The sequence below is a fragment of the Hyperoodon ampullatus genome (genome assembly GCF_949752795.1).
Source record: "Hyperoodon ampullatus genome assembly, chromosome: 14".
Lineage (NCBI taxonomy): Eukaryota > Metazoa > Chordata > Mammalia > Artiodactyla > Ziphiidae > Hyperoodon > Hyperoodon ampullatus.
The window spans coordinates 55,303,721-55,330,310 of NC_136927.1; the positions used below are offsets into that span (position 1 = coordinate 55,303,721).

Genomic DNA, 26,590 nt, shown 5'->3' on the forward strand with positions numbered 1-26,590 from the left:
TCAGTTTTGAGAAATGATGTCCAGATTGGCAATGTGTCTCATGGTGGGCCTTCCGTGGGGACAGTTCCAGGGATGGTCCATCTCCCCCATGTGGGTGATGAGTTTCTTCATCTCACTTGTGTTAAGAGCAGTTCCAATCATCACCTGCATGTGAGACATGATGGCTTACATTAAAGTTTTACTGGTTTTTGGTTAGAAAAGCAACTCTTCAGAAGCCCTGTTCTCTACAAAGAGGCTGGACAAGATTACAACAAAAGCAACAATTCCCTGAAAGGTCCTCCCCGAAGAACCATACCCTCTAGTATCTCAGCCCTCGGCCTCTTTGTGAAATCCAGCCCCTCCGTGTCTCTGTCGTGGCAGCATATCCTCAGGAGAGACGCCGACCACTCCCATCCAGGACCAACCAGTCTCACCAGCTCCACCAGCATCCACATCCCAGCCGCCCCGATCTCCCACAATGGCGACTGCAGCGGCCTCCTGACGGGCCTCCCCACTTTCCTCCTCCTCGCTTCAACTCGTCTTCCACTCGCGGCCAGTGATTCCTTTTAAAGGCGCGTCAGATCACGTGGCTCCTCTTCGAAGCCCCACCCCCCACCTGGATAAAAGCCCAAGTGCATCACCTGACTTGGCCCTCACTGGCCTTAGTGCCCACACCTGCGAGCAAGCAGCCCTTCCGCCCCCACTGCAGCCACACCGGCACCCCCTTGCCTCTAGTACAAGCCCACAAAGCGAGTACCTGCCTCAGGACCTTGTCACTGGCTGTGCCCTCTACCCAGGATATGCTTCCCTCATATATCTGCATCTCTCATGTTCCCTCTCCCGCAGGCTGCCGCTCAAATGTCCCTGCCTCCTCGCAATGAAACAGCTCACCCTGTCTGTCCTCTGTAGCCCTCGGGCTGTGCCTGAGCACCCAGGAGAGGCTACTTCAGTTGGGTGCTCAGGGAGGCCTGAGGATGGGAGGGGGCCAGGTGGGCAAAGAAGGCGTGCGGAGCGGGGCATCCAGGCAGAGGGACAGCGGGCGAGGACTTGAGGCGGGGAGATGGTGTGGCAGGCGTGGCTAGAGCCGAGTGTAGGACACGGGGCCCACGGGTGCAGCAGGACAGCCCGCCCCCGTCAGCCCGTGTGCTGCGCGGAGATAGTGCTGCAGCACCAGGGACCCGCCAGCGTGGGGACGGAGGAGCAGCCCATGGCCCCAAAGATCTCTGCATCACACGAGGACACGGCATTGTGAACACCTGGCCATCAGCACAGGCCGGGCCCAGCTCTGACGCCTACCCCCGACTCCAGGATGGGAAGATCAAGGTTAGGCCTTTATCAAAGAACCATCTGTGGCTGAAGTCAGGTCCTGGGCCCTATTCTCTCATCAAACTCTTGCCTGGAGGAATTTCATCCAATGCCATGGCCGTAACTTAGAAAACCTAAACCTTTCTCTCCAGCACTGATACTTCCCCTGGCTCTGCATTCACTGACGTGACTGTTCTCAGACACCTCCTCTCACGTCTAATAGGATCTCAAATACAACGTGTCTAACAGAGAATGCTGAACCCCACCGCCGCCAAAGGTGAAAATGCTGCAGCCCTTGTCCCACCTCCCTCATTTCCGTTGTGACACCCCCTCTGTGGTCTCTTCCCCATGGTCACCCTCCAGCAACTCCTGACACGTGCAGCGCAGACGCCCAGGTTCGGACCAGGATCCCAAGGACCCTAAGTGGGTCCCCGGACGGGGCCCCACTCCCATCCTGGTCCCCCACCCCAGTCACAAGGGGTCAGCCTCTGGCTTCGCCAAACACCCCGAACCTTTGCACTTGCTATTTCTTCTATCTGGAAAGTTCTTTCCCAAGGGGCTCCAGCTCACCTTCCAAGCGTCAGCTGGGAGGTCACCTTCTCAGTCAGCCTCACCCCGACCACCCGCCTCGCTTCCTGGTGCTCACTCCCCACCCCCATACTGTTTTCTTTACCGAACTTGTATCTGAGGCTGCCGTTATTAATGTTATGTCCATTTCCCCCACTAAACTATAAGCTCCACGAGGGCAAGGACCTCATCTGCCGACCTGTGCCCCCAGCACCCGGACCAGGGCCGGCCACCCAGCGGGGGCTCAAGGGGTCTCTGCTGAGTGAATGAAGGGGTGGGCCTGGTGATGCAAACACACGTGCTCTGCTTTGACATCAGGCTCATCACCAATCACTACTATCGTTTTCTAGAACCAGTCTGAGCAGCAGCAGCCAGACACTACGTAGTGTCTGCCCTTGGGGCTCCTGTGAAAAGCGAGCTGACTGCAGGGTTCTGGATAATCTCGTGCAGGGCCCTTGAGGGCTGGCAGCACCTAATCTTTACCCACCAGCGTCATTAATGCCCATAAGGTCCATAGACGAACAACGTGGATACCCAGCTAACTGCGTGGGAGCGATGAAAGCTCTGAGGACACTGCTTCAGGGACGCTGAGAAAGAGCAGTAATTATGGGTCGGAGGTCTGACCTAAGGCAGACGTGAAGGGCTTATGTGTTACAATGGCTGAGGACAATGGGACTCTACGTACACAGCCCAGAGCGACCATCACCCACATTTAATAAGGCTGACAAGTCAGGGCTAAACTGAGAACTTCCAAGGCCCATGAGCTGGAGCAGACCCACCAGGCTCCTGCAAAGAAGATTTCTTTACTTACAGACTTCCGACAGGCCCTGGAGGCAAACATCTGCCTGACCCGGGAAGGCCGGCACATGACACCGGGGCTGTCGCTCAGCATGAAGATCAGTTCATCTATGTCCTGGGGTCCAAAGGTCCAGCTTTTACTAGTTGGCAAGGAAATCAATTTAGCTCTTTCAGTGACCGGCGCTAAAAGAAGAAAATTTGGAGAAAAAGCCGTCATTTGAAAAATCCGTTTCATTTGGGTGCTATTTGTAAGGAACATCTGAAAGAGAGGGCAGAAGCAAAACGCTTTTGGGGGAAACCATGTTCATCTCTTATAAAATACGCTGAAGTGTATGACCTCAAAGATCGTTCTCGGGCTTCCCTGGTGGTGCAGTGGTTAAGAATCCGCCTTCCAATTAAGGGGACACGGGTTCGAGCCCTGGTCCGGGAAGATCCCACGTGCCGCGGAGCAGCTAAGCCCGTGCACCACAACTACTGAGCCTGCACTCTAGAGCCCGAGAGTCACAACTACTGAAGCCCGCACACCTGGAGCCCGTGTTCCGCAACAAGAGAAGCCACCGCAATGAGAAGCCCGCGCACCGCAACGAAGAGTAGCCCCCGCTCGCCGCAACTGGAGAAAGCCCGCATGCAGCAATGAAGACCCAACACAGCCAAAAATAAATAAATAAGATAAATAAATTTATCAAAAAAAAAAAGATCGTTCTCAGCTCTAAAAGGACACAGTGCTACAGTCCTAAGTAATAACTTACCGTCTTCATCGATAACAAACTCAAAGCCATTCTTTCTGAATATTTCCAGATTTTCTATTAGAACTGCTTCATTGACAGCCGTTAAGTTGAGAGTCTGAGGTCTGAAAAACAGAGACCCAAACTAGACCTTGAAGTCAAACATTTGGCTCTAAAGCAGAAATGAAACTAAAACAAAAATTCTGTGATTCTTTGAATTCATTTCAAAAAGCAACACGAATAACATGCTTTCAGCTATGAGCCTCTCCTGTCACAAAACTCTGAGCATTTCCTTTTAATTTCTTTTTTTTTAAGTTCTTTTTAGAAGTTAGAGTAACTCCAAAAGTAGTCTGCCTTTCCTCAATCTGCCATACCACCCCAATGACTATCTTTTTTAAAATTCTCTTCTCCAAGATAACGATATGACCTAAAAATGCTATTTTTCCTCCTCACAATAAAGACAATTTGAAAAGTTGGGTTCGGTCACTACAGACGTTTGAAAACAGAAGAAACAGCATCTGTTTTGCTATCCTGCTCCTTCTGCTTGCATTCTTTTTTTTAAAAGATTTTTTTTTTGATGTGGACCATTTTTAACGTCTTTATTGAATTTGTTACAATATTGCTTTTGTTTTATGTTTTGGTTTTTTGGCCCCAAGGCATGTGGGATCTTAGCTCCAGGGATCAAGCCCATACGCCCTGCACTGGAAGGCGAAGTCTTGACCACTAGACTGCCAGGGAAGTCCCCCCTTCCTGCATTCTTTATCCATCCATCTCTCCTCTTGGATTTACTGAGTGCTTAGTAAGACAGACACCGCTAAAGGCAGGAGATATAAAGCTGAGCAAACACAGACCCATTCTCTGCTCTCATGAAACAAATAGTCTAGTGGGGGAAAAAAGACATTGATCAAACAGTCAAACAAACAAATTGTAATTACAAACTACACTGAGAATCAGGAAGAAGAGACACCCAGGGCCATAGGAGCACAGAGCATGTGAGACTTGGCCTGGAGAGAGAGGGAATCAGGAAAGGCTTCTCTGAGGAAGTGACCTTTGAGCTGAGATCTGGGGCTGAGTGGCAGTTATCAGGTGATGGGGGTGAGGGGTGGGTGCAGGGCAAAGTATTCTAGGCAGAGACAACAGTCTGTAAAAAGGCCCTAGGATGGACCACGGATGTTCCCAGAGCCACACACAAAGATCTGCTTCATTCTGCTTAATGGCTCTGTAGGAATTCATCAGGCCTGTCAAGGGAGAAGGAAGGATGGCCAGAGTATAGAGAACAGGAGAAGAGGGCTTAGGAACAGCTGAAGAGGTCACCAGGGCCAAACTATGCAGGGCCGGTAGGAAAGGATGCAGCTGTGGCCTTTATCCTTTCATCCTGAAGTGTGATCCACGTGGGACCCACAGTGGCCTGTGATTATCCAGGTCAACTTGAAATGCCACAAACGAGACCGTACTTACACCAAATGGCTAAAAAATAAACGACCTCTGTAACAGGGGCAGGAATAGCTCAGTACTATACAGTGGCTCATTCAATGTCTTTACTATTACTACTTACTCCTACTGAAAACAAATATAATTAAGCCATTCTGTAGGATACAGAGTACTCAGCAAATAAACGAGGTATGTTTTCCAGCTGAGTGGCTGTTTTAGTGGTAACTTCTTCATGCTGGGATCTGCTGTTTTTGGGATCTGAGTTAATTATGTAGTTTAATTTCCCAAATGAAAATCCAAGACCTCTCCTTATGACTTCGCTTAAGAAAAGACTTCTGGTTTATATGCTACACCATCACACCGCCTTGTAAAATGGTCAGTGTAAAACATTCAATTTGGCAAAAGAGAGATAAATACCAAATTCTGCAGTGACTAATCACTGGAATTGCTCTACCATAGCTGAGGACAGACACACAGGCACTGCTGACCTTCTGAACGCGTGAATTCCATGTACTCTAAGTAGATATACTCTGTACTATAAATTGCTCTTCATCAAAAGGATTTTCTGGCCAACTAGTGATCAGCATTTTTGAACAGCTTAAAAGAACTTTAAGTATCTTTTGATACTTAAAGAATCCATTAGCTGTGTGACCTTGGGCAAGTTATTAAACATCTCTCAGTTTTATCACCTGTGAGATGTTGGTGGTAATACATAGTAACTACTTCAAACATTTGTGAGGATTAAATATAAATTGCTTCAACAGCGCCTGGCACCAAATAAGCACACCATAAATGGCAGGTATGACTATTATTATGCAAAAAGTATAAAAATCTGCTGTAAGGATATGTACAGCCAAAAAATACAGATAGATAGATAGATAGGTATAGATAGGTTTAGACAGAGATAGACACACTTATAGCTAACAGATCTTAAACTTGGGGGATGAAAAAACACTGAAAATTCTGAACACCGAAATGAACTTACGCTATAAGCCTTTGACCCTGGAGAACAGTGTGCTGTTGAAGCATCTCGAAGTTGTATTTCTCATCCGTGGCATGCTGGTCCACTATGAAGATATCTGCATTCAGTTTGGTGATGATAAATCCCAAGTTAAACTGACCAATGATTTCCATTTCTGTAAACATCGTTTTGCTGCATGTAGAAAATGTTAATTAGAAGACATTTTAATTTCTTTTTTTGTCTGCACTGCACGGCTTGTGGGGTCTTAGTTCCCTAACCAGGGATTGAACCCGCACCCTTAGCAATGAAAGCATGGAGTCCTAACCACTGGACTGCCAGGGAATTCCCATTTTAGAAGACATTTTAAACGATTCCTTCTCTGCTTATAAAACACTAATAAAAAAGTACAAAAACATAAAATAGACAAAGTCCCTAAAAAATCCCACTTTCTAAGAATAACATTATTCATTCCTCCAACTCTCCAGGTGACATTAGTTACTACTATTAATGATTTGGTCCATATCCTTCCAGACCTTTGACTATACACTGTTTAAAAAAAAAACAAAAATGGAATCAATTCTTCAAACCGTTTCACTCTCATCACTTAATAATGAATCTCAGATATTTTTTCAGACCCATATATAGAGACCTACTTCATTCTTTTTAATGTCCATGTAGGAATTCATTATACGGATGTACCCATTTGTCTGACAAATTTTCTACTAAAGGACACTTCAGTTGTATCCATTTTAAGAAACACAAACAAAGGTGCAACATCCCTGTACATAGATCTTCTCTACTGTGGATGTATCTGTATGATAAATCCCTAGATGTGTTATTATATATGCATGCTTTACTTTGATAGGAGATCTATAAAAGTTTACACTCCCACCAATATGTACAGTTGTCCCTGGGTATATGCAGGTGATTGGTTCCAGGACCCCCAGGATACAAAAATGCACAGATGCTCACATCCCTTACATAAAATGGCACAGTACTTGCATATAACCTATGCACATCCTTCCCATATACTTTAAATCATCTCTAGATTACTCATAATACCTACTACAATGTCAATGCTATGTAAAATAGTTGCCAGCACGCAGCAAATACAAGTTTTGCTTTTTGGAACTTTCTGGAATTTAAAAAAATTTTTCGATCTGCAGTTGCAGGACCGGCAGATACGGAGGACTACCTGTATATGAGTACCTTTTTGTCAATACTGGATATCAATCCTTCTAATGGGGAGCACCCCCTGCCCCCTGCCCACCCCAGGCTGAGCTTTAGACTTTGTTGGAACAGGCGTGGCTGCATTTCATTCATGAATGAAAATAAGTTGGTTGGAGTAGCAGAGTGCTGGGCCTCCTGCCTGCTGCCAGTAGCTGCCTCGTAGGAGGAAAAGACAAGGGCATCACAGGAGCAAGAGAAACCGCTGCTCCTGCTGTCTTGCGGTGTCCCTCCAGCGCCCCCTGCTGATCAAGTCTAACAGTGCACGAGGAGAAATGCTTACATGGTTCAGCCTTCAGGACTGCAAAGCAGGGCAAAGAGTGGATTTGGAACTGAGAGGCAATAAACAGGTAACTGGCACAAATACCAACTCCCTGGCTCTGATTGCTCTTCCAGGAACTGCCTGAGACGGCTCCGGTTCCCCAGGCAGATTGCCCACGGGAAGAACCTGTGCCGGCCCGAAGAGCCGGGTCTTCTGTGTCTTCAGGAGGTGTATCTCCCACCATAAACTAGAACCTAGCACCTGGCTTAAAGAAACAAAGTTTTACAGCTTGGTATATTTAGTTATAATTCAAAATGCAGAAACAGGAGCTGGTAAACACCACCTCAATATCTTCACTGCTGCCTAATCTTTAGCTCAATACTTTTTCCTGTGCTTCTCAGGAAAAAGTAAACCTCATTAGACCAATAGCTCAGAACAGAAGTACAGCCAATCCAACAGCCGTGCCCTGAAAGCCAGAAGCCAATGCCAGACCCTTGTGGATGAACTTCTCAATGTGACCTTCTGGGGTACTTGTCAAAAATGCTGATTCCTGGGCTCCACACCCAAGATCCGCCAGATCTACTAAAGCAGAAACACTGGAATCTGGCCATACATAGGTCCTGCTTGTTTAACAAGCTCTCCAAGTGATTCTTAGGCATGCCAACATTCAAAAACCATGGTAGGGGCTTCCCTGGTGGCACAGTGGTTGGGAGTCCGCCTGCCGGTGCAGGGGACACGGGTTCGTGCCCCGGTCCGGGAAGATCCCACATGCCGTAGAGCGGCTGGGCCTGTGAGCCATGGCCCCTGAGCCTGCACGTCCGGAGCCTGTGCTCCGCAACGGGAGAGGCCACAACAGTGAGAGGCCCGCGTACCGCAAAAAAAAAAACCAAAAAAAAAAAACCATGGTAACAGGTGAACAATACATGTTTGCAAACTTAATTAAAATCTCTATTTAAAAATATTTAAGGAACCTGGCTCTCTTCACTGGCTCCCTCTGAGTTCACAACCAGAGAGGTTCATTTCCATTAATTACACACCTTTTAAAAGAACGTTCCTGGAAACCCTTCTCCGTGTAAGCTAGGCACTATGAATAACAAAGAAATTATATAACACTTGGTGAAGAATTTTTTTTTTTTTCTGCAGTACACGGGCCTCTCACTGTTGTGGCCTCTCCCGTTGCGGAGCACAGGCTCCGGATGCGCAGGCTCAGCGGCCATGGCTCATGGGCCCAGCCGCTCCGCAGCATGTGGGATCTTCCTGGACCGGGGCACGAACCCGTGTGCCCTGCATCGGCAGGCGGACTCTCAACCACTGTGCCACCAGGGAAGCCCACGGTGAAGAATTTATAACTGAAATTAGGCAAAGCCTGTGTGGTCCAGGCTAAAAGTGCTATAAAAATGCAACATACTTGCTGAGTTGCACTGTGCACAGAACACAGTACATTTCAGTAACTGGTGACACAAAACAAAGACAAAATTTAAAAAATAAAAACTATTTCAAAAGAATTCATCATTTTTAAGAGTCACAATGTTGGACATGACTACTGTCAAGAAAGTGCTGGTGACCAGTGTTTTCTATTATCTGTATTGTGAAGATTTTTCTTTAAATTGACTTTTTTACTTAGCCTTATCTGATGCAATCTTCTTGAAATCATAGCTTTGATAATGTGATTTTTCCTCATACATGTTAAAATGGAAAGATGGGAAATAGCAATGTTCCCCAAAGCTGCCCTGAATTCAATGCAGGGAGAAGTCACCATGGGCTGAAAACCTCCAGGAAAAGGAATAAAATTGGGGTCAAGGCGGCCTTGATTGATTTGGACCGATGGAAAAGATGTGCAGAGAAAATCTAAGGAAAAAAATTCTTGCAAGATTTCAGGCTGCAGAACTGCCTGGTGAAAGAGTTCTTTAAAGAAAATTAATGTGATGGATGTGAGAGGCAAGGAAAAGAAGTTGGCGAGTGGAAAAAGTGTTACCTTATCTCTTTTCTTAGTTCATCTTCTGCTGCTTGATTTTCTCCAGGGCAAATCTTTGCCCGAAACTTCCTATAATTTTGTCCACCTTCTCGTTGCTGTTCTTGCTGACATAACTGCTTTATTCGATTGGCTAAAGAGCTCATAGAAAAGTCAAGGGGCACTATTTTCTTGTTAATTTCAACAGCTACATCCACCTCGGACGCTGAAGCATTCTGAGTTTTCATGGACTCTGGAGGGACATCGGGATTTAAAGGAACCCCTTCTTTTTTAAAACGCTTTGCGTTTGGGGATGAGAGATGAGTAGGCTGCAGCAAAACTCCAGGTCGGGAGCCGCTTTCTTCGTGGTCTAAGTGGCAATTCGTGCCCGAAAGACAATAGTCAGTTTCAGGTAACTTCTCCGAAGACTCCACATTTTCTTGCGAAAACCCATCTTTGGGGGAGCTTGCCACACGGTCACTTCTGGGGTGGCTGCCCGTTTTTGGGGTGCTGGACCCCTCCTCAGAGCTGGCAGATACGCTGCTGTGCCCCCAGCCCTCCTCCGTGTCCACTCTGCCCATCGGGTCACAGGGCCCCTGAGTGGAAGTCATCCCTTCCTCCTGAGGTTCAGAGATGTGCTTCCAGGAGCAGAGGGGCCCTGAAGCGCTAGGAAATGGGGTGCTGCTTTTCTGTCGTGGAGAAATCCGTCTTGGGTCGGTGGCCTTTGGGCCCCGAGACTTGTTCTCCACTGTGTGACGAAGGGAAAAGGCCTCTCTCAGTCTGGAAATGGTCACTGCCCTTTTCTCTTCCCCGCGAGTCCTTAACGGGGCGGGATCATCCTGCTTTTCTGGCACGGGCTTCTCCACCTCTGCCGAATGCCTTTTTATTAAGTGACCTAAGCAGATGTGAACAGAGAAGGGCATCAGGGGCTGCGCGGAAATAGAATAAGGGGCTACTTTTACGTGAACAGGCACTTCACAAAAGAGGAGCTCCGAATGGCTGATCCAATGTGTGAACACAGTTCTACGTGAACCATAAAGGAGACATGAATTAAAACCACAATGTGATGCCACTATATCATCAGAACAGTTAAAATTTTTTTAAAAAATGTTTACAAGGCTGAAGATCAAATGGGATGCTTAAATACTGCTGGTGGTGTTGAAATTGGTACAACTGCTTTGTAAAACTCTCTGGGAACATCTAATCTGAACATGCACACCTGTGACCCCGCACTGCTATCCTACCAGAAATGTCTACCTGTGCTGGCCTAAACCATGGATGGGGATATTCGTGACAGCTATATTCATGACAGCCCAATCCTGGAAACAACCCAGTTGACCACAAATAAGTCGTGGTATTTAAATACAACAGAATACTGTACAGCAACGAGAATGAATAAATGAATTGTAACACAGGACTTGGATGAATCTCACATACAAAATACTGAGAGAGAAACCAACAATGGAAAAATGTAAATACTGGATGCCTTCAAATTAAAAACAGATAAAACGAATCCATGGTGTTAGAAGTCAGGAAAACAGTTCCCACTAGGGGTTAGTGTCTGAAAAGGGGTACAAGGGTGGTTCTGTGGGTGCTATTTCCTGATCTCACAGCTGATGCACTCACGACACGTTTGCTTCTGTGTGGATGCTGTACTTCCATGAAAGGGCTAAGAAGAGGGCGTCGATTTCACTGTGCCTCAAGATGCAGAGGTAAGTTGAGCAGTTTCTCTGTATGGGGTGGCCTCTCTGACCACGTGCGCGTGTGTGTGCGTGCGCGCACGCGTGCGCTCAGACATGCCACCACCGGCCCATTCCACAAAGATGTGATGCTCCCTACCATCCTCCGCCCCATCCCCCCCGCCCATGCGCGTGCACGCGCACACACGCATGCACACAGCCATACTATCCCACGCAGAGTGGGCGGCAGAGATGTGAGGTCAGTAGTTCGGCCGCACTCAAGGCAGTGGTCCTGTGCGCCTCTCCCACCACCCAGCAGCTCCGCCCCACCCTTAGGAGCTTGTGTCCCCACCATACTCTCCGACTGTCACAACTGCTGACCGTGGCACTGGATGAGAGCGCACCTCACTGTCTTCCAAGTCAGCCTCTCGGCCCCCCAACCCCAGGGGTGTTAGGGAATGTGAGGGCAGAGCCACTCTGGGTCCCGCCCCTCCTCTTAACCCCTGGCTTATGGCTCCTGGTACCCTCGGGTTACGAAGCCTCATCCCAGAACGACTTCCTCCCATTGTCACCTGAGCTTTCCACCAAACATATTTTCAGCTTCCTGAGCAGCTCTCTGGTCTTTTCCCCCCGCCGGAGGACACAGTGATTGGGACCCGCCACCTCCATCCCTGCACAAACAGACGTGGAGCTCGGGGGCAGGTTGGCCTAGAGAAGGGTATCCACCCTAAGGAGTGCATCTGGCTGTCAGAAGGGGTAGCCGCCAGCTCCTGCCTCTGCTACGGAAGGCTGCTGGGGCTCAGCTGTGGACTCCTCCCCGCAAGGTGCCCCGGATGCACTTAGTTTGGATGCAAAAGAATAAAACCAACTATTTAAACGAAAGGCTGCTCACTCAGGACCAGGAAGTAAAACAATGATTGTGCATATTTTTACAGAGATCAAACCAGCTTTGGGCCAAGTCTCATCTCAACATGCCACTCAGTGATGAATGCACAGGGGGGACGTGAGGGAAAACGGCAGAGTAAGGCCCCCCCAAATTCCCTACTCCATAAAAGATAGGAGAAAACGGGTAAAAATGGGCAGAATCAACTTTTTCAGAACTCTGGAAATTAACAAAAGGCTTGCCACGATCGGGGAGTGTTTTTGTTTGTTTGGTTTTTGGTTTTGGCCGTGCCGCTTGCCTCGCAGAATCTCAGTTCCCAAACCAGGGATTGAACCCAGGCCCTGGCAGTGAAAGTGCTGAGTCCTAACCAATGGACTGCCAGGGAATTCCAATGGGGGCGTGTTTATTGAAAGGAGAATGGGTGAGTCTTGGTAAGAATGTATCCCTGGGTGATAACGGAGGTGGCTTGCATCCGTTTTAGTTCAGATTACCTTAAATCTGCAGCTACATACCTTCTAGGGTGACACGTCCTCTCTGAGTTGGCCATTACCCCCTCTGACAGCCAGATCCACTTCTTGGGGCAGATACTCCTCTAGGCCAGCCTGCCCCCCATCTCCATGTCTATTTGTGCACTGTGCAGAGATGGAGGTGGTAGGTACCCATCAAAATCTGATAGATTTTGTTTCATGCCAAAAAAAACTTTACCTCCGAAAGAATAAGGAAAGTATCACAACAGCTACAAGTTTCAGAAGCTGTTTATACACTTGTGTTTTTCTTACCTTCGACATCAAACAGCGGCTGCTGACTGACGGTGAGTTTGTTAACATCACTATCGAACATTCCTATCAAAGACGTCTTTAAAACTGCCAACAAAAGCTTCTCCTCCTGTAGTAAAATTTGCCTTTTATCTGGAGTAACGTTGATGTCGACACATTCTAAAGCAAAATAGAAAAGATGCCAATTGTGTTTAAGTTCACATTTAACAAGAGAGATTTCCCCATCGACTATTTGATTCACTTGCACTTGCCAAAAGCCGTGTCCAGATTCATATTCATACTATATAACTAGCCCTTTCAAATAAACAAGGAAAAGATGAATAATTTTTTAAACAGATGAAATATGCAAGCATTTGAGTAGGTAAATTGCAAAAGAAAAAAAGCAAATAAACCCATGAAAAGGTACGATAAAATTGCAAACTAAAATGTCATTTTTATCATCTATTGAATCTGGTTAAAAATTATAATACCTAGTACATTGTTGGTAGGTGTGTAAATCGGTATAACAGGATCCCATTCACTGACCCAATGATTCTACTTCTAGAAATTTATCTTAAAGAAATAATCAAAAATATAGGTAATGATTTATCTATAAGAACAGTATTTAAAGTTCTAAAAACTGAAAACAACTAAAATAGGCACAAACATAAAAGTTTACAATCAAGATATATCCACACAGGGGCTTGCCTGGTGGCGCAGTGGTTGAGAGTCTGCCTGCTGATGCAGGGGACACGGGTTCGTGCCCCGGTCCGGGAAGATCCCACATGCCGCGGAGCGGCTAGGCCCGTGAGCCATGGCTGCTGAGCCTGCGCGTCCAGAGCCTGTGCTCCGCAACGGGAGAGGCCACAACAGTGAGAGGCCCGCATATGGCAAAAAAAAAAAAAAAAAAAGGTATATCCACACATTGAAATACAATACAGCTATTAAAATCATGTTTCTGAATAAACTTTAATGACATGGAAGAGAAAATGTTCACATCTAAGGATAAAGAGCACAAAATTACCCACAATTATTTTCTCACTCCAAAAAATATGGATATATATCATTATATATATATATTTTTAAGGTGTGCACATATATATGTCTAAGCACCTAAAAAAATATTGGATAACAATAAACCATAATATTAGCAATCAGAAGAAAAGTATCTACATGAAATGAATTATTTTCAAAATCAGGGAGAACATTTAGTCTACTTTCTCCCTTGGCTGACATGAAAGTCACATTTTCCGAAAAATACAATTAACGTAGTTTCAAGTAGAAAGCAGGAAAGTCTGTATAAAAAATAAAAGTCTAAAAAGATTTTTTTTTATTAAAAAAATTTTTTTAAGTCTATAAAAATATATATCACCATTAATTGTTGCTATAAAAGTCTCTTTCTGGTCATATCAGACCTTTATAATCTCATTTTATTCTTTTAGGAGTAAGTCACCAGGGACTTCCCTGGTGGCACATTGGTCAAGAATCCACCTGCCAATGCAGGGGACACGGTTCGATCCCTGGTCCGGGAAGATCCCACATGCCATGGAGCAACTAAGCCCGTGCGCCACAACTACTGAGCCTGCGCTCTAGAGCCTGCGAGCCACAACTACTGAAGCCCGTGTGCCTAGAGCCCATGCTCCGCAACAAGAGAAGCCACCACAATGAGAAGCCCGCGCACCGCAACGAAGAGCAGCCCTCGCTCGCCGCAACGAGAGAAAGCCCATGTGCAGCCTGAAAAAAAAAAAAAAAAGTCACCAATTTTACTGAAATGTCAGTGGAACTTACCCAAATCAACAGAAATGTTAAGAACAACAAATGGATACTGATGCCGGTTATACATGTGATAGACCTCATTCACAAGTCTGGAAACCTATACAAAAAACAAAGATTAGAAAAGAATAAATGTTTCCTTCCCCCAGTTTCTAATAACATGCTACTCTAACCAACCGTTAAAAGGATACATTTTGAACAGCTTTCTTGAGGTATAATTGGCCTAAAACAAACTGCACTTAAAGTATACAATTTCATAAATTCTGACATATATAAACACCCATGAACCCATCCCCACAATCAAGATAATGAAGATATCCATCACCCAAAAAAAGTCTCCTCTTTCCTCTCAAAGGGGTATCTTTAATCATAGATTCATAAAACTGAATCTTTTTCCATACTCAAGATGCTCTTAAAGAAATGTCAATAAAATGAGGTGCGGTTTAAATGTTCATAAAACACATTCAAATGTACACAGAAATGTATTTATATGAATTTATAATGAGATTATTAAATGGCATTAGGGATAAGCCATAAAATCACACCAATTACAATACAGGTTAAAAATTTAGAAGCTGAGGGACTTCCCTGGTGGTCCAGTGGTTGAAACTCTGTGCTCCCAATGCAGGGGGCATGGGTTGGATCCCTGGGTGGGGAACTAAGATCCCGCATGCTGCATGGAGCAGCCGAGAAAAGGAAAAAATAAAATAAAACCTTCTATGCTCTATACGCTAAAAAATATTTTTAAAAAAAGAAAAAGAAAAGAAAAATAATAGAAGCTGAACAATATCTGGTTGATAGAAGTAATTTTGGGGAATCCCCTGGTGGTCCAGTGATTAAGACTTGGTGCTTTCACTGCTAGGTATAATGTTGCTGAAGATGCAAAGTCAAAACTGACCACTAAAAGTGCTATAACCATATCAAGATGATCAGTTTAAGTTTGAGGCAGGAGTAATCTGGGCCCTTATTCTCCTGGAAAATGGACAGAACGAAGAGAAAATACAAAAGCATATGCACGTGTGTCAGTCTATACCAAATTGTCTAGATAATGGTGACTGTTTTAAAATGTTTACTTTCTTCTAATAGTGATAATTTTTACGATAATAAATATATTGGTTATTAATATGTGTCCATATGTATGCACGTGCACATATATATAATTGAAACCACTGTATGGTAGGTGTTTTTAAATGCCTAAAATAAGATGATTTATAGATAACCAACAAGGTTCTACTGTAGAGCACAGGGAACTGTACTCAATATTCTGTAATAACCAAAATTGGAAAAGAATTTGAAAAAGAATAGACACATGTGTATGTATAACTGAATCACTTTGCTGTACACCTAAAATTAACACAGCACTGTAAATCAACTATACCCCAATATAAAATAAAAAATTTTTTAAAAGAAATTAACAGCGAGACATTTTAAAGCTATTTTAAAAAATATTTTAAAATGACAATATAGCATTGTCTGTTAAAATAAATAATATCAATATATTTGCATAAAAACATGTTTTTAGAATAAAATTGATTAGAAGAATGAAAAAAAAGATAAAGTAATGTTTCTGAGTCAAAGTCCCAAGTTCCATGTAAATTGCCTGTGTCAGAAAATGTTATTTAATAAAAAATAAAATTAAAACTAAAAGCTAAAAGAAAAAACTAATCCCCCCATATTTTGAAATACCTTTGCTGGGTCACAAGGCCGCCGATTGATAAAGAAAAACTGTCTGTCCGTTGAACTTCTTCCCACACCGTGAGCACAGTGAGAAATAAAACCTGAGATACTGTTCAATGTTAATGCCATTAGGGCAGGATTCCAGAGCAGAAAGGATCAGATACACATCAAACGGCACAATCTCAAAGTGAAAAATAAAAACATAACCCCTGGTGACGAGCTGACAAGTATTAACATTTCAGATAACGTGTATCTGTGCTCCATTCTGCTGAATCATTAAGGAACACAGACCCTCTGGAATGTTCCAAAGCTCCCATCGTTGACAAATCCTCCATGGGCAACCCAGCGGGTTCAAAACTGATTCGTTTCAGCTCTCACTTTCCCTATTAAATCCTTGGCCTCCACACAAGGAGTGGGTCTCACCCCACAGTCACATTCTAGAACCTTCGTGCAGTCCCCACCAAGCTGTCCAGGAAGCCCAAGGACCTGTATCCAGTCTCTTTGCCCACATTCCCCGCCTTTTCAAAATCTGTTCTCTTGGGATTTCCCTGGAGGTCCAGTGGCTAAGACTCCGCACTTCCAGTGCAGGAGGCGCAGGTTCAATCCCTAGTCGGGAAATTAAGATCCGTACGGTGCGGCCAAAAAATAAATATAAAACATAAAATCTGTTCTCAGTTAGCAAACTTCTATTTCCTATGGCGTTGGTTAAGGGCTTCACCTGAGATTTACCCCAGGGATATTTGAGTTTCCATAAGAATGATACCTTAGCATAAAAAATGAATCCCTGGGCTTCCCTGGTGGTGCAGTGGTTGAGAGTCCACCTGCCGATGCAGGGGATGCGGGTTCATGCCCCGGTCCGGGGAGATCCCACATGCTACGGAGCAGCTGGGCCCGTGAGCCATAGCCGCTAAGCCTGCGCGTCCGGAGCCTGTGCTCCGCAACGGGAGAGGCCACAACAGTGAGAGGCCCGCGTGCCGCAAAAAAAAAAAAAAAAAAAGAATCCCCATATTTAATTTCAGGGATAAGCCAAAGGCAAGTGGAGGCAGGGTAAGCAATATGGGCCCAATTCTGCTTATGGAAAGATGTCTATTTTTCTTACACTAAAAGTAATGATGCTGGATTGGATTCTGGGTAAGGCACGAGTTAAAAGAAAAGCGCCTCTACCCCTCTATGCCAGGCCCTGACAAAGTGAAACATTATACATAATTTAAGAGTTATTCTAATTGTTCACTAAACAGAGCCTCTTCTACAAATGCTAATTTAATAAGAAACCCCCTAAAATGCACCAGTTACCCAGAATATTGCTTACATTAAGAACCTGACTCCTCCATATAAATCCTTTCTCAGCAATAATACTGCCTACAGTTTATAATGGACATAAGAAACTATAAGCTTTAAAATCACAATCTTTAAAAACAAAACCAAAGGAAAAAAAAACTCAAAAAAATTGTCTGATCGTAATTTTCCTGGCACCAATTAACTTACCAAAACAGGTTATGCAGAGCCTGGGAAGAGCTCAGCCCGTATTCTTCACGGACAGTGTCACTAGGGGGCAGCTGCACAAAAGGGATGAGGCTTTGCACCTGAAAGGAATCAAGGTTTACAGTTATTTCCTAATAAAGCATGAACCGGCCTGACTTCAGAAAGGAAGATATAACGAAGGTTTTGTGTGTTTTCCTTCCTAGCCAAGCTATCCACATTAAGAGGACAAAGAATCTCAATAGTTGCATTTTGCAGTTCTATAATGAATAATTTTGATTTATTAGCAAGATGAAAAACTTGTGCTCCTACTTATCCATAAACAATACATTGCCCACAATATTTTTTTTTCAAGGAGAGAGTAAAGGTATTATTTTAAAACTTGCAGCTCCTAACATTAATTTTTGTGATAGGGACATAGTCTAAAAAAATCAATTCTTAGAATTTATTCTTTATGCTATTGGAAAGGACAGTAGAAACCCGCCATAATCACTAGAGCAATAAAGTGTTTTTAAACAACTGGCCACCCAGTTTTTTGTTTTAGAATGATTATTTTCATTGTGTGGTGGTGGATGGGTAAGAGTGAGCTTCGGTCTAGAGGCTATGAGATCAGTGAAAAGACTGCCGGAGAGCTCCAGGTGAGAGATTTGAGCACCTGAATCAAGAAAAAAACAAAAAACAAAAAAACAGGCCACCACTACCTGTTTCTGCCCAAATACAGATCCGATATTTTCCTTCATGCTGGAGCCTCCACTGGTGCACACCACAGGCTGCCTCTTACCCTGTCCAACCTGATTGGTGCAACTTACACGGATGCCCGCTGAAATGATACAGTAGGCGTGTAAGACCTGGACCATTTTGGAGAACTCCTGTTTAAAAAACACAAACGCAAGGACTCAATGTTACTTCAATCTTACAAGAAGCGCATGATTCAAGTTATACAGTCAATTCAAGGTTCTCATATCATCTCACAAATAAGGCAAATTATTCCTGACAGAATGATCCATGAGTTGAATCTCCCTACGTGGTATCAAAGGGAAATCAGAGGATAAGGTTCTTGACCACACTTCCCTCATTTCCAAAATGTCCAGGCCTTCTGCTCTAAAAATCGAGAAGTATGTTCCCTTTAACCTTGAAATCCCTCCTCTGGAAATTTATCCTTGTAGAAAGACTCACATAAACAATCAAAGATCTATTATGAAAGGGCTTCCCTGGTGGCACAGTCGTTAAGAATCCGCCTGCCAATGCAGGGCACACGGGTTTGAGACGTGGTCCAGGAAGATCCCACATGCCACAGAGCAACTAACCCCATGTGCCACAACTACTGAGCCTGTGCTCTACAGCCCGTGAGCCACAACTACTGAGCCCACGTGCCTAGAGCCCGTGTGCCTAGAGCCTGAGCTCTGCAACAGGAGAAGCCACCGCAGTAAGAAGCCCGCACACTGCAACGAAGAGTAGTAGACCCCGCTCACCACAACTAGAGAAAAGCCTGCACATAGCAATAAAGACCCAACACAGCCAAGCATAAAAATAATAAATTTAAAAAAATTTTTTTAAAGATATATTATGAAAATGTTCATTGAAACAATCTGTAATTGTGAAAAATTATAAACAACCTAAGCAACCATCAACCAGGGGCTAATTAATTACAGTATATCCACATAATGGTGCCATGATAAAAAATAAGGTAGTTACCAATCGACCAAAAAAAGGTATCTACAATATACTATATTAAAAAGTCAAGGTATAGAACAGTATATATATGATCCCAATTGTTTAAAAAAAATAGAAACATATGTATAAAGATTGTATATACATGTATGCATTTAAAGTCTAAGGGATATAGGGACTTCCCTGGTGGTCCAGTGGTTAAGACTCCACACTCCCAATGCAGGGGGCCCGGGTTCGATCCCTGGTCAGGGAACTAGATCCCACATGCATGCCGCAACTAAGAGTTTGCATGCTGCAACTAAAGACCCTGCACACCGCAACTAAAGATCCCGTATGCTGCAACAAAGACCCAGAGCAGCCAAATAAATAAATACTAAAAATAAAAAATAAAAAAATAAAGTCTAAGGGATATAAACCAAACTCTGGGAGATAGGCAGAGACAATACCAACTTTCTACTGCACACAATTCCATGTGACTTAAATGTTTAATATCCTCTGTCACTTGATTTCATTTTTTTAATATTTATCTTGAAAATTTTTCCAAGGTTTATAAATACATGAAACTAAAAAGAGTCTGGAAAGACTCACCAAACTGTTAACAATGGTCATCCCTGGCAAGCACAAGTTCTTTATGCCTATATTTTCTGAGACACCAATTTTTTTTTACCATAAGATACAAAATAATAATAATAAAAATTTTCTCTGTACAAAAAATTTTTAATATTTAAATTAAAAAACATTTTTAAAGTTTCCTGTATTTTTCCAAAATTAATGAAGTTATAACTAGCGCAAATTGCTTTAAAGGTAAAGAAAGTTTTTAGCAGCATATGTTTAAGTAACGTTTTTGATTATAACGAATATAGGTACAAAACAGAAAAGTACAAGGAAGATGGCAAAAAGCACAAGTGATCGCACATCCAAGAATAACCACTGGTAGCATTCATGCGTCTACTCTCCCAGGCTTTTTTCTATGCATATTTTGGCCAGTTGCTTTGTTTTTACAAAACTGTAATCATACACACACACACACACACACACACACACACACACACACGATTATATGTGTATATATATGATTACGTATATACACATGTACATATACACGTAGACAATTTATAACTGCTTTTTAAACACAATTATATAATATTTATCTTTTTCATTTTCATTCCAATTCATAAAACTTGTAATGATTCACTTCTCAGGGAGCCAAGAAAAATGACCTTATTAAAAAATAAAGATAGAATAAAAAAATAATGCTTGTCTTAAAAGACTCATTTCCCATATTAGAAGACCTCATAAACACAATTTGATGATTCTTTTTAAGAAAAGAAAAGGGCGGCTTCCCTGGTGGTGCAGTGGTTAACAATCCACCTGCCAATGGAGGGGACACAGGTTCGAGCCCTGGTCCGGCAAGATCCCACATGCCGCAGAACAACTAAGCCCGTGCGCCACAACTACTGAGCCTGCGCTCTAGAGCCAGTGTGCCACAACTACTGAAGCCCTCGCACCTAGAGACCGTGCTCCGCAACAAGAGAAACTACTGCAATGAGAAGTCCACGCACCGCAATGAAGAGTAGCCCCCGCTTGCCGCAATTAGAGAAAGCCCATGTGCAGCAACAAAGACCCAACGCATCCAAAAAAATAAATAGATAAATAAAATAAACAGATTAAAGAAAAAAAAGAAAAGGGTAAATCACTCAGAAGTTAGGTCTTTGAGGGGAAGAAGCAAGCTAAGCACTTCTCCAAAAATTAAGGGAAGAGAATGAACGGGAGTGCAAACCACCCTGAGTGATCTTGGACTACATTTGGGCATCACACTCTCTAGACTCTTGGATTCTGAATTTACCGTACCTTTCTTTTTTTAATTAATTTACTAATTAATTTATCTATTTTTTGTCTGCACTGGGTCTTTGTTGCTGCGCGCAGGCTTTCTCTAGTTGCGGCGAGCAGGGGCTACTCTTTGTTGCGGTGCGTGGGCTTCTCATTGCAGTGGCTTCTCTTGTTGCAGAGCATGGGCTCTAGGTGTGCGGGCTTCAGCAGTTGTGGCACGTGGGCTCAGTAGTTGTGGCTCGCGGGCTCTAGAGCACACGCTAGTAGTTGTGGTGCATGGGCTTAGCTGCTCCACAGCATGTGGGATCTTCCCGGACCAGGGCTCGAACCCCTGTGCCCTGCATTGGCAGGCGGATTCTCAACCACTGCACCACCAGGGAAGCCCTACCATATGTTGTTTGTTTTTTTTTTTGTGGTACGCGGGCCTCTCACTGTTGTGGCCTCTCCCGTTGCGGAGCACAGGCTCCGGACGTGCAGGCTCAGCGGCCATGGCTCACGGGCCTAGCCGCTCTGCAGCATGTGGGATCTTCCTGGACCGGGGCATGAACCCATGTCCCCTGCATCAGCAGGCGGACTCCCAATCACTGCGCCACCAGGGAAGCCCTCTACCGTACCTTTTTAATATTTCTTTGAAACTCCTTATGGCGCACAGGTAGCGTATAAAATAACTGCTGCACACTGACTGTCGTCCCTCTGGGTCGTGGGTAGGGGGTTTTCTGGAGGATTTTTCCATTGTGATCAAACACCAGTCGAGTCCCAACCTTCGCAGATGTGTGGCAGGTAGAAATGGTTACATCACTGTACGAAAAAGCCAGCAGAGCACAGTCAGCTAGAGACTCCCAGGTGCCGGTCATCATGTGCTCATTTTCTCACTTCTGTTCTCTCTAAACTCCCCTAAAAAGATGATGATCCCTCCGAGATCATCAAGAGAGTTTAAATGCGCGAGGAGTCATCATAAAATCCAAGGTTTGGCCCAATAGATAGCGAGAGAGTTCTATAAATGTTTGTTTTGATAAAAGCTTTGATACTTATTTTGGTTAAACTGCAAAACAAAAGATCTCAAAACTTACGTATTCACCAATAAAGATTTATTTCTCAGTTTGGCTACTACTGTTCTAACAAAATCTTAGAAGCTGTTGTGTAATCAAATAAGTGCTTCAGCTAAATTTTTTCCTCAACATCAAAATAAATTAAAACCAATAGCATATGGCATCTATAGTGTATTATCTATACGTTACTTTTAAATTGAGAAGTTACTGCTTTAATAAGGGTAACAATTTTTTTACAACACTATTTGCTTCATTTCGTTCATTCATTGCTTACATTTCAGAAGTATTACCACTTAGGTTGGTAGTAAGATAAAACAGAATGCAGAAGTTAGTAGTTGAGACATTCAGATGGAAAAGTGTAAACAATAATGATTCTAATCATACTTTTTAATTTTCAGAGAGATTTTTATAAGGGGTCAAGTTAGTGGATAAAATTATTGCATCACCTCAGTGCACAGAGTGAGCTCAGAGCTTCCCCCCGAAAGCCAAAAGTTTCAACCTGAGTGAGGTCAGCAAACTCCTGAATCTTAGAAGTGTGATGCTTCAGAGCTGAAAGAGAGGTGGAGAGTAAGGCCGAAGAGATCGCAAGTGATACAACAATGAACACACACAATACCCACCCAAGTGACTGGTTTTAAAAAGCTGTTTTGTGTTTCCTAAGACAGTGTTACCCCAAACTCTCAGACATTTGGCCCAAATATTTTAAAATAGGATTAGCAAAATTCAACTTACTTAAGCCTTCAAAGTTTTCTTCTTCTACCCCGCATCCATTGTCTGAAACTTCAATGAGCTCCACTCCATAGTCTTTAAGCCTGAGCTCTAGAAAGTTTAAAATATTGATTTCTCAAATTGATCCATGCAAAAAGGCTTTAGAGTGACAGTATTTATAACTTACAAAATGCAACTTTGAGTCCTAACTATATTTATTTAAATGTACTACTGTCATTTTGTATATTTTACTTTTTAAAGTCCTCCTTGGCTATTTACTAGCCCAGATAAAATAGTTTTGTTTGTTTGTTTTGCAGTACGCAGGCCTCTCACTGCTGTGGCCTCTCCCGTTGCGGAGCACAGGCTCCGGACGTGCAGGCTCAGCGGCCATGGCTCACGGGTCTAGCCGCTCCGTGGCATATGGGATCTTCCCGGACCGGGGCACGAAGCCGTGTCCCCTGCATCGGCAGGCGGACTCTCAACCACTGTGCCACCAAGGAAGCCCTACTCTTTTTTTGAGGTTATAAAGCTAGTAAAATATGATCCTAGGGAAGAAAAAAAATGATCCTAGGAAGTCTGATTCCAGAACTTGTTCTCTTTAATGACTGTGTTAAAATTATCCTCTTGAAGGAAAGAAAAAAGAAAGAAAATAAAAACAAAACTATTGGGTTTCCCTGGTGGCGCAGTGGTTGAGAGTCCGCCTGCCTTTGCAGGGGACACGGCTTCGTGCCCCGGTCCGGGAAGATCCCACATGCCGCGGAGCGGCTGGGCCCGTGAGCCATGGCCGCTGAGCCTGCGCGTCCGGAGCCTGTGCTCCGCAACGGGAGAGGCCACAGCAGTGACAGGCCTGCGTACAGCAAAAAAAAAAAAAAAAAAAAAAAAAAAAAAGTAAATTCCTTGTGCCTTAATGTCCTCATTTGTAAAATGGAGGTAATAATTATAACAATAATAATAATTCCAATCTCATAAAGTTATTCTACAGATTAAATGAGGTAACCCATCTGTATAGTTCTTAGCACAATGCCTGCTTGGCACATAGTAAGAACACAAAAAAGTTAACCACTATTATTATTATTACTACCTAGCTAAATACTAGGCACATAATAAGTGCTAAATTTATGTTTAAAAAATAATAATTTCTCTGTATATCAATACCTGATTGTCTTATTACAGTAACAAACATTTCTTGAATAAAACAGCATAAACTGATTATTTCTTGTGGTTTAAAACTCTCCCAAACTTACCAATGTTAGTGGCACTGGCATCCACACTATTTTCTACCAACTCCTTCACAGCAGTGCTTAGACTAAGAATCACTTGCCCAGAACAAATCTGATGGACTGACTTCCGATCGATAGGTTTGATGGCCTTAGCAAGTTCTGAACTAAAGAAACAGGTTACAAGAAACAGCAAGGAGGCAATTATGCATTTTCATCCTGGTTTTAACTGTGGGAAACGATTCATCTCCGTTAATAGTTAATGTGTCTAATCCATTCATTATATTAACATATCCATTTATTATATGCACAAATACAAATGTTGGTCTAAAATCCTTAAACATCTGTCAAAAAGTCTTCTGAATAGATACTTCAAATGAAACAGACATTTAAAATCCAATTAAACTGGGATCTACGTGGAGGAGACACATCCCCCTAAAGCTATGGGTGAATAATCTTTTGCAACAATAGGATCTTCTTTCTTGAAAATTGAAAGCAATGTTTCCCACACAATTTGAAAAGCCAAAATTTTGCGGGGAAATCCAGTGTTCATGTCAAAATCAAAACCATCTCAGAAATCAGGTACCAGTTGGGTAACTATTCCTATTGTTGCCTACAAATCCCCACTCCAAACCCAGGCTGCCAGCTCCTGCCTTAGCAAAGGCCCTCACAGTTCTGGCTGTACCTACCTTTAGAATTTTCCAACTGGTTTGTCTCCATTTTCTCTCTACTTCAATCAATCCTCCATGCTACCACCAGAGTTACTTTAGAAATCACAAATCTGGTCAAATAATTTTTCTGCTTTAAAAGCTTACTAGCAGACTTCCCTTGTGGCGTGGTGGTTAAGAATCCACCTGTCAATGCAGGAGACACGGGTTTGAGCCCTGGTCCGGGAAGATCCCACATGCTGTGGAGCAACTAAGCCCGTGTGCCACAACTACTGAGCCTGCGCTCTAGAGCCCACGAGCCACAACTACTGAGCCCACGTGCTTCAACTACTGAAGCCACCACGCCTAGAGCCCCTGCTCCGCAACAAGAAAAGCCACAGCAATGAGAAGCGCGCACACAGCAACAAAGACCCAACACAGCCAAAAAATAATTATTTAAAAAAGAAAAAAACTTACTAGCATCCCACTGTCTGCTATATTAAGTTTCAAATCTAGTCACAATTGAACCCCAATCTACCTTATTTTGTCTCTCTCTCCAGTCCTCCCATTGCCAATTCCTCTACATTCTGGTCACAGCGAACAACTGTTTCCTGAATATCACAAGCTCTTTTAGACACTGCATCTTGCCCATACAGGTGTGTAGCCTCCTACTCCTCTGCCTGGTAAACTACCTCTCGTCTACATGTTCACTAATTTAGCAATTTCTAGTAAAAGGTTTTATTGATAACTTGGGTGTAACTGAACACAGGAGCATCCCTGGGAGGGAAATCTTTGGGTATTTCCCACAACATATAACACATAATAGACCCTCGGTAAACCCTTGTTAAAAAAAAAAAAAAAAGAACAAACATCTTTACTCTTATTCGACCTCGCAAAGAATTCCACTCAAATTTGTCTTAAATGGAAAAACTGCAGATGACACCACTTAAAATGGAATAAAGTATCTCTAAAAAAATTGTTGATACGGCAAGACACCATAGGCTACAGGTCCATTCCTGATATTTATTTGGAGGAGTGGAGATAAAACATTTAAACACAGACAGCAAATCTGGATTCAGGAATCTGACACAGTGCAACAGTGCTACCCGAAGATTCGCTACCCCTAATTCGGTGTAGCTGCCGGTAATCGCATACTCGAGATACAGAAGCAATGCGTTTTTTAAAACTGTGCGCCTCAATTTAGCATGTGCCTTAAAGCCTCCCCGAAAATAACCCTCAATTTTAACAAATAAGAGAGAGCAACCAGGTAAAAAGGAAATTAATTCCGTCTACTGGGATTTCAAGCTCCGGCTTCAGGTCCACAGATGCATGGCGGCGACCCGGCAGCGGGCCGAATCCCCCGCAGACCCCGACCTCAAAGTGCACCCACAGGGCGGCGGGTTGGGGGAGCGCCGAGGAGCCTGGCCTGGGGCCTCCGTGCGGCCGGCTCGCCCAGCGCCGCGGTCACTTTCCCCTCAGGGGTCTGGAACGTTGTGGGCCTTAGGGCGACCGCGAGTAGTGGCTGCAAGCTCGGCTCACCTCGGCCCCTCGGCTCGCTCCATGGATGCAGAGCCTGACTCTGGAATCGGAACAGTTTGCGCCGCCGCTCCCACGGTGGGGGGAGAGGGAATCCCGCCACCCTGCCGCCCATTGGCTGCTTCCGACACTGTGTCCCGCCACTTCCGGATAAGGCTACGAACGCTTCCCACCTCTCCTTCTCGCTGATTGGTTGTGTCAAAGGTCGAGTCCATGACGTTGAATTAGCAGGGGCCAATTAGAGCACAAGAACTGAGCTTTCCCGGACGCCAGCCTCCGGGTCGGAAAAGAGGTGGCAGCAACCTGTCGTGGACTTGGACGGTTTCTGAGCGTTCGTGTCTCTCACCCGCCACCTTCCCTCCCTTGGGTTCCACGATGCCGATGTACCAGGTAAAGCCCTATCACGAGGGCAGTGGATCTCTCCGTGTAGAGCTTCCCACCTGCATGTACCGGCTCCCCAACGTGCACGGTAGGATCGGC

At 44.1% G+C, this 26,590-nt stretch overlaps 1 protein-coding gene across 2 annotated transcripts; it reads right to left on the reverse strand.

The window, feature by feature from the left end:
• Positions 1–26,225, reverse strand: PMS2 (PMS1 homolog 2, mismatch repair system component; the record flags this gene model as incomplete). Of its 2 annotated transcripts, none has more annotated exons than XM_079720071.1 (15): positions 1–144; positions 2,663–2,832; positions 3,399–3,499; positions 5,791–5,958; positions 9,231–10,101; positions 12,548–12,703; positions 14,312–14,396; positions 15,983–16,082; positions 17,459–17,556; positions 18,154–18,321; positions 21,568–21,751; positions 22,449–22,551; positions 22,735–22,821; positions 23,955–24,089; positions 26,114–26,225. In XM_079720071.1, 15 exons carry the CDS (start codon positions 26,223–26,225, stop codon positions 1–3), a joined length of 2,682 nt encoding a protein of 893 aa, XP_079576197.1. The 2 variants fall into 2 exon arrangements, with proteins under 2 accessions (XP_079576197.1, XP_079576198.1); XM_079720072.1 differs by having other exon boundaries at positions 23,955–24,094; positions 26,114–26,136.
• Between the last annotated feature and the right edge of the window lie 365 nt (positions 26,226–26,590).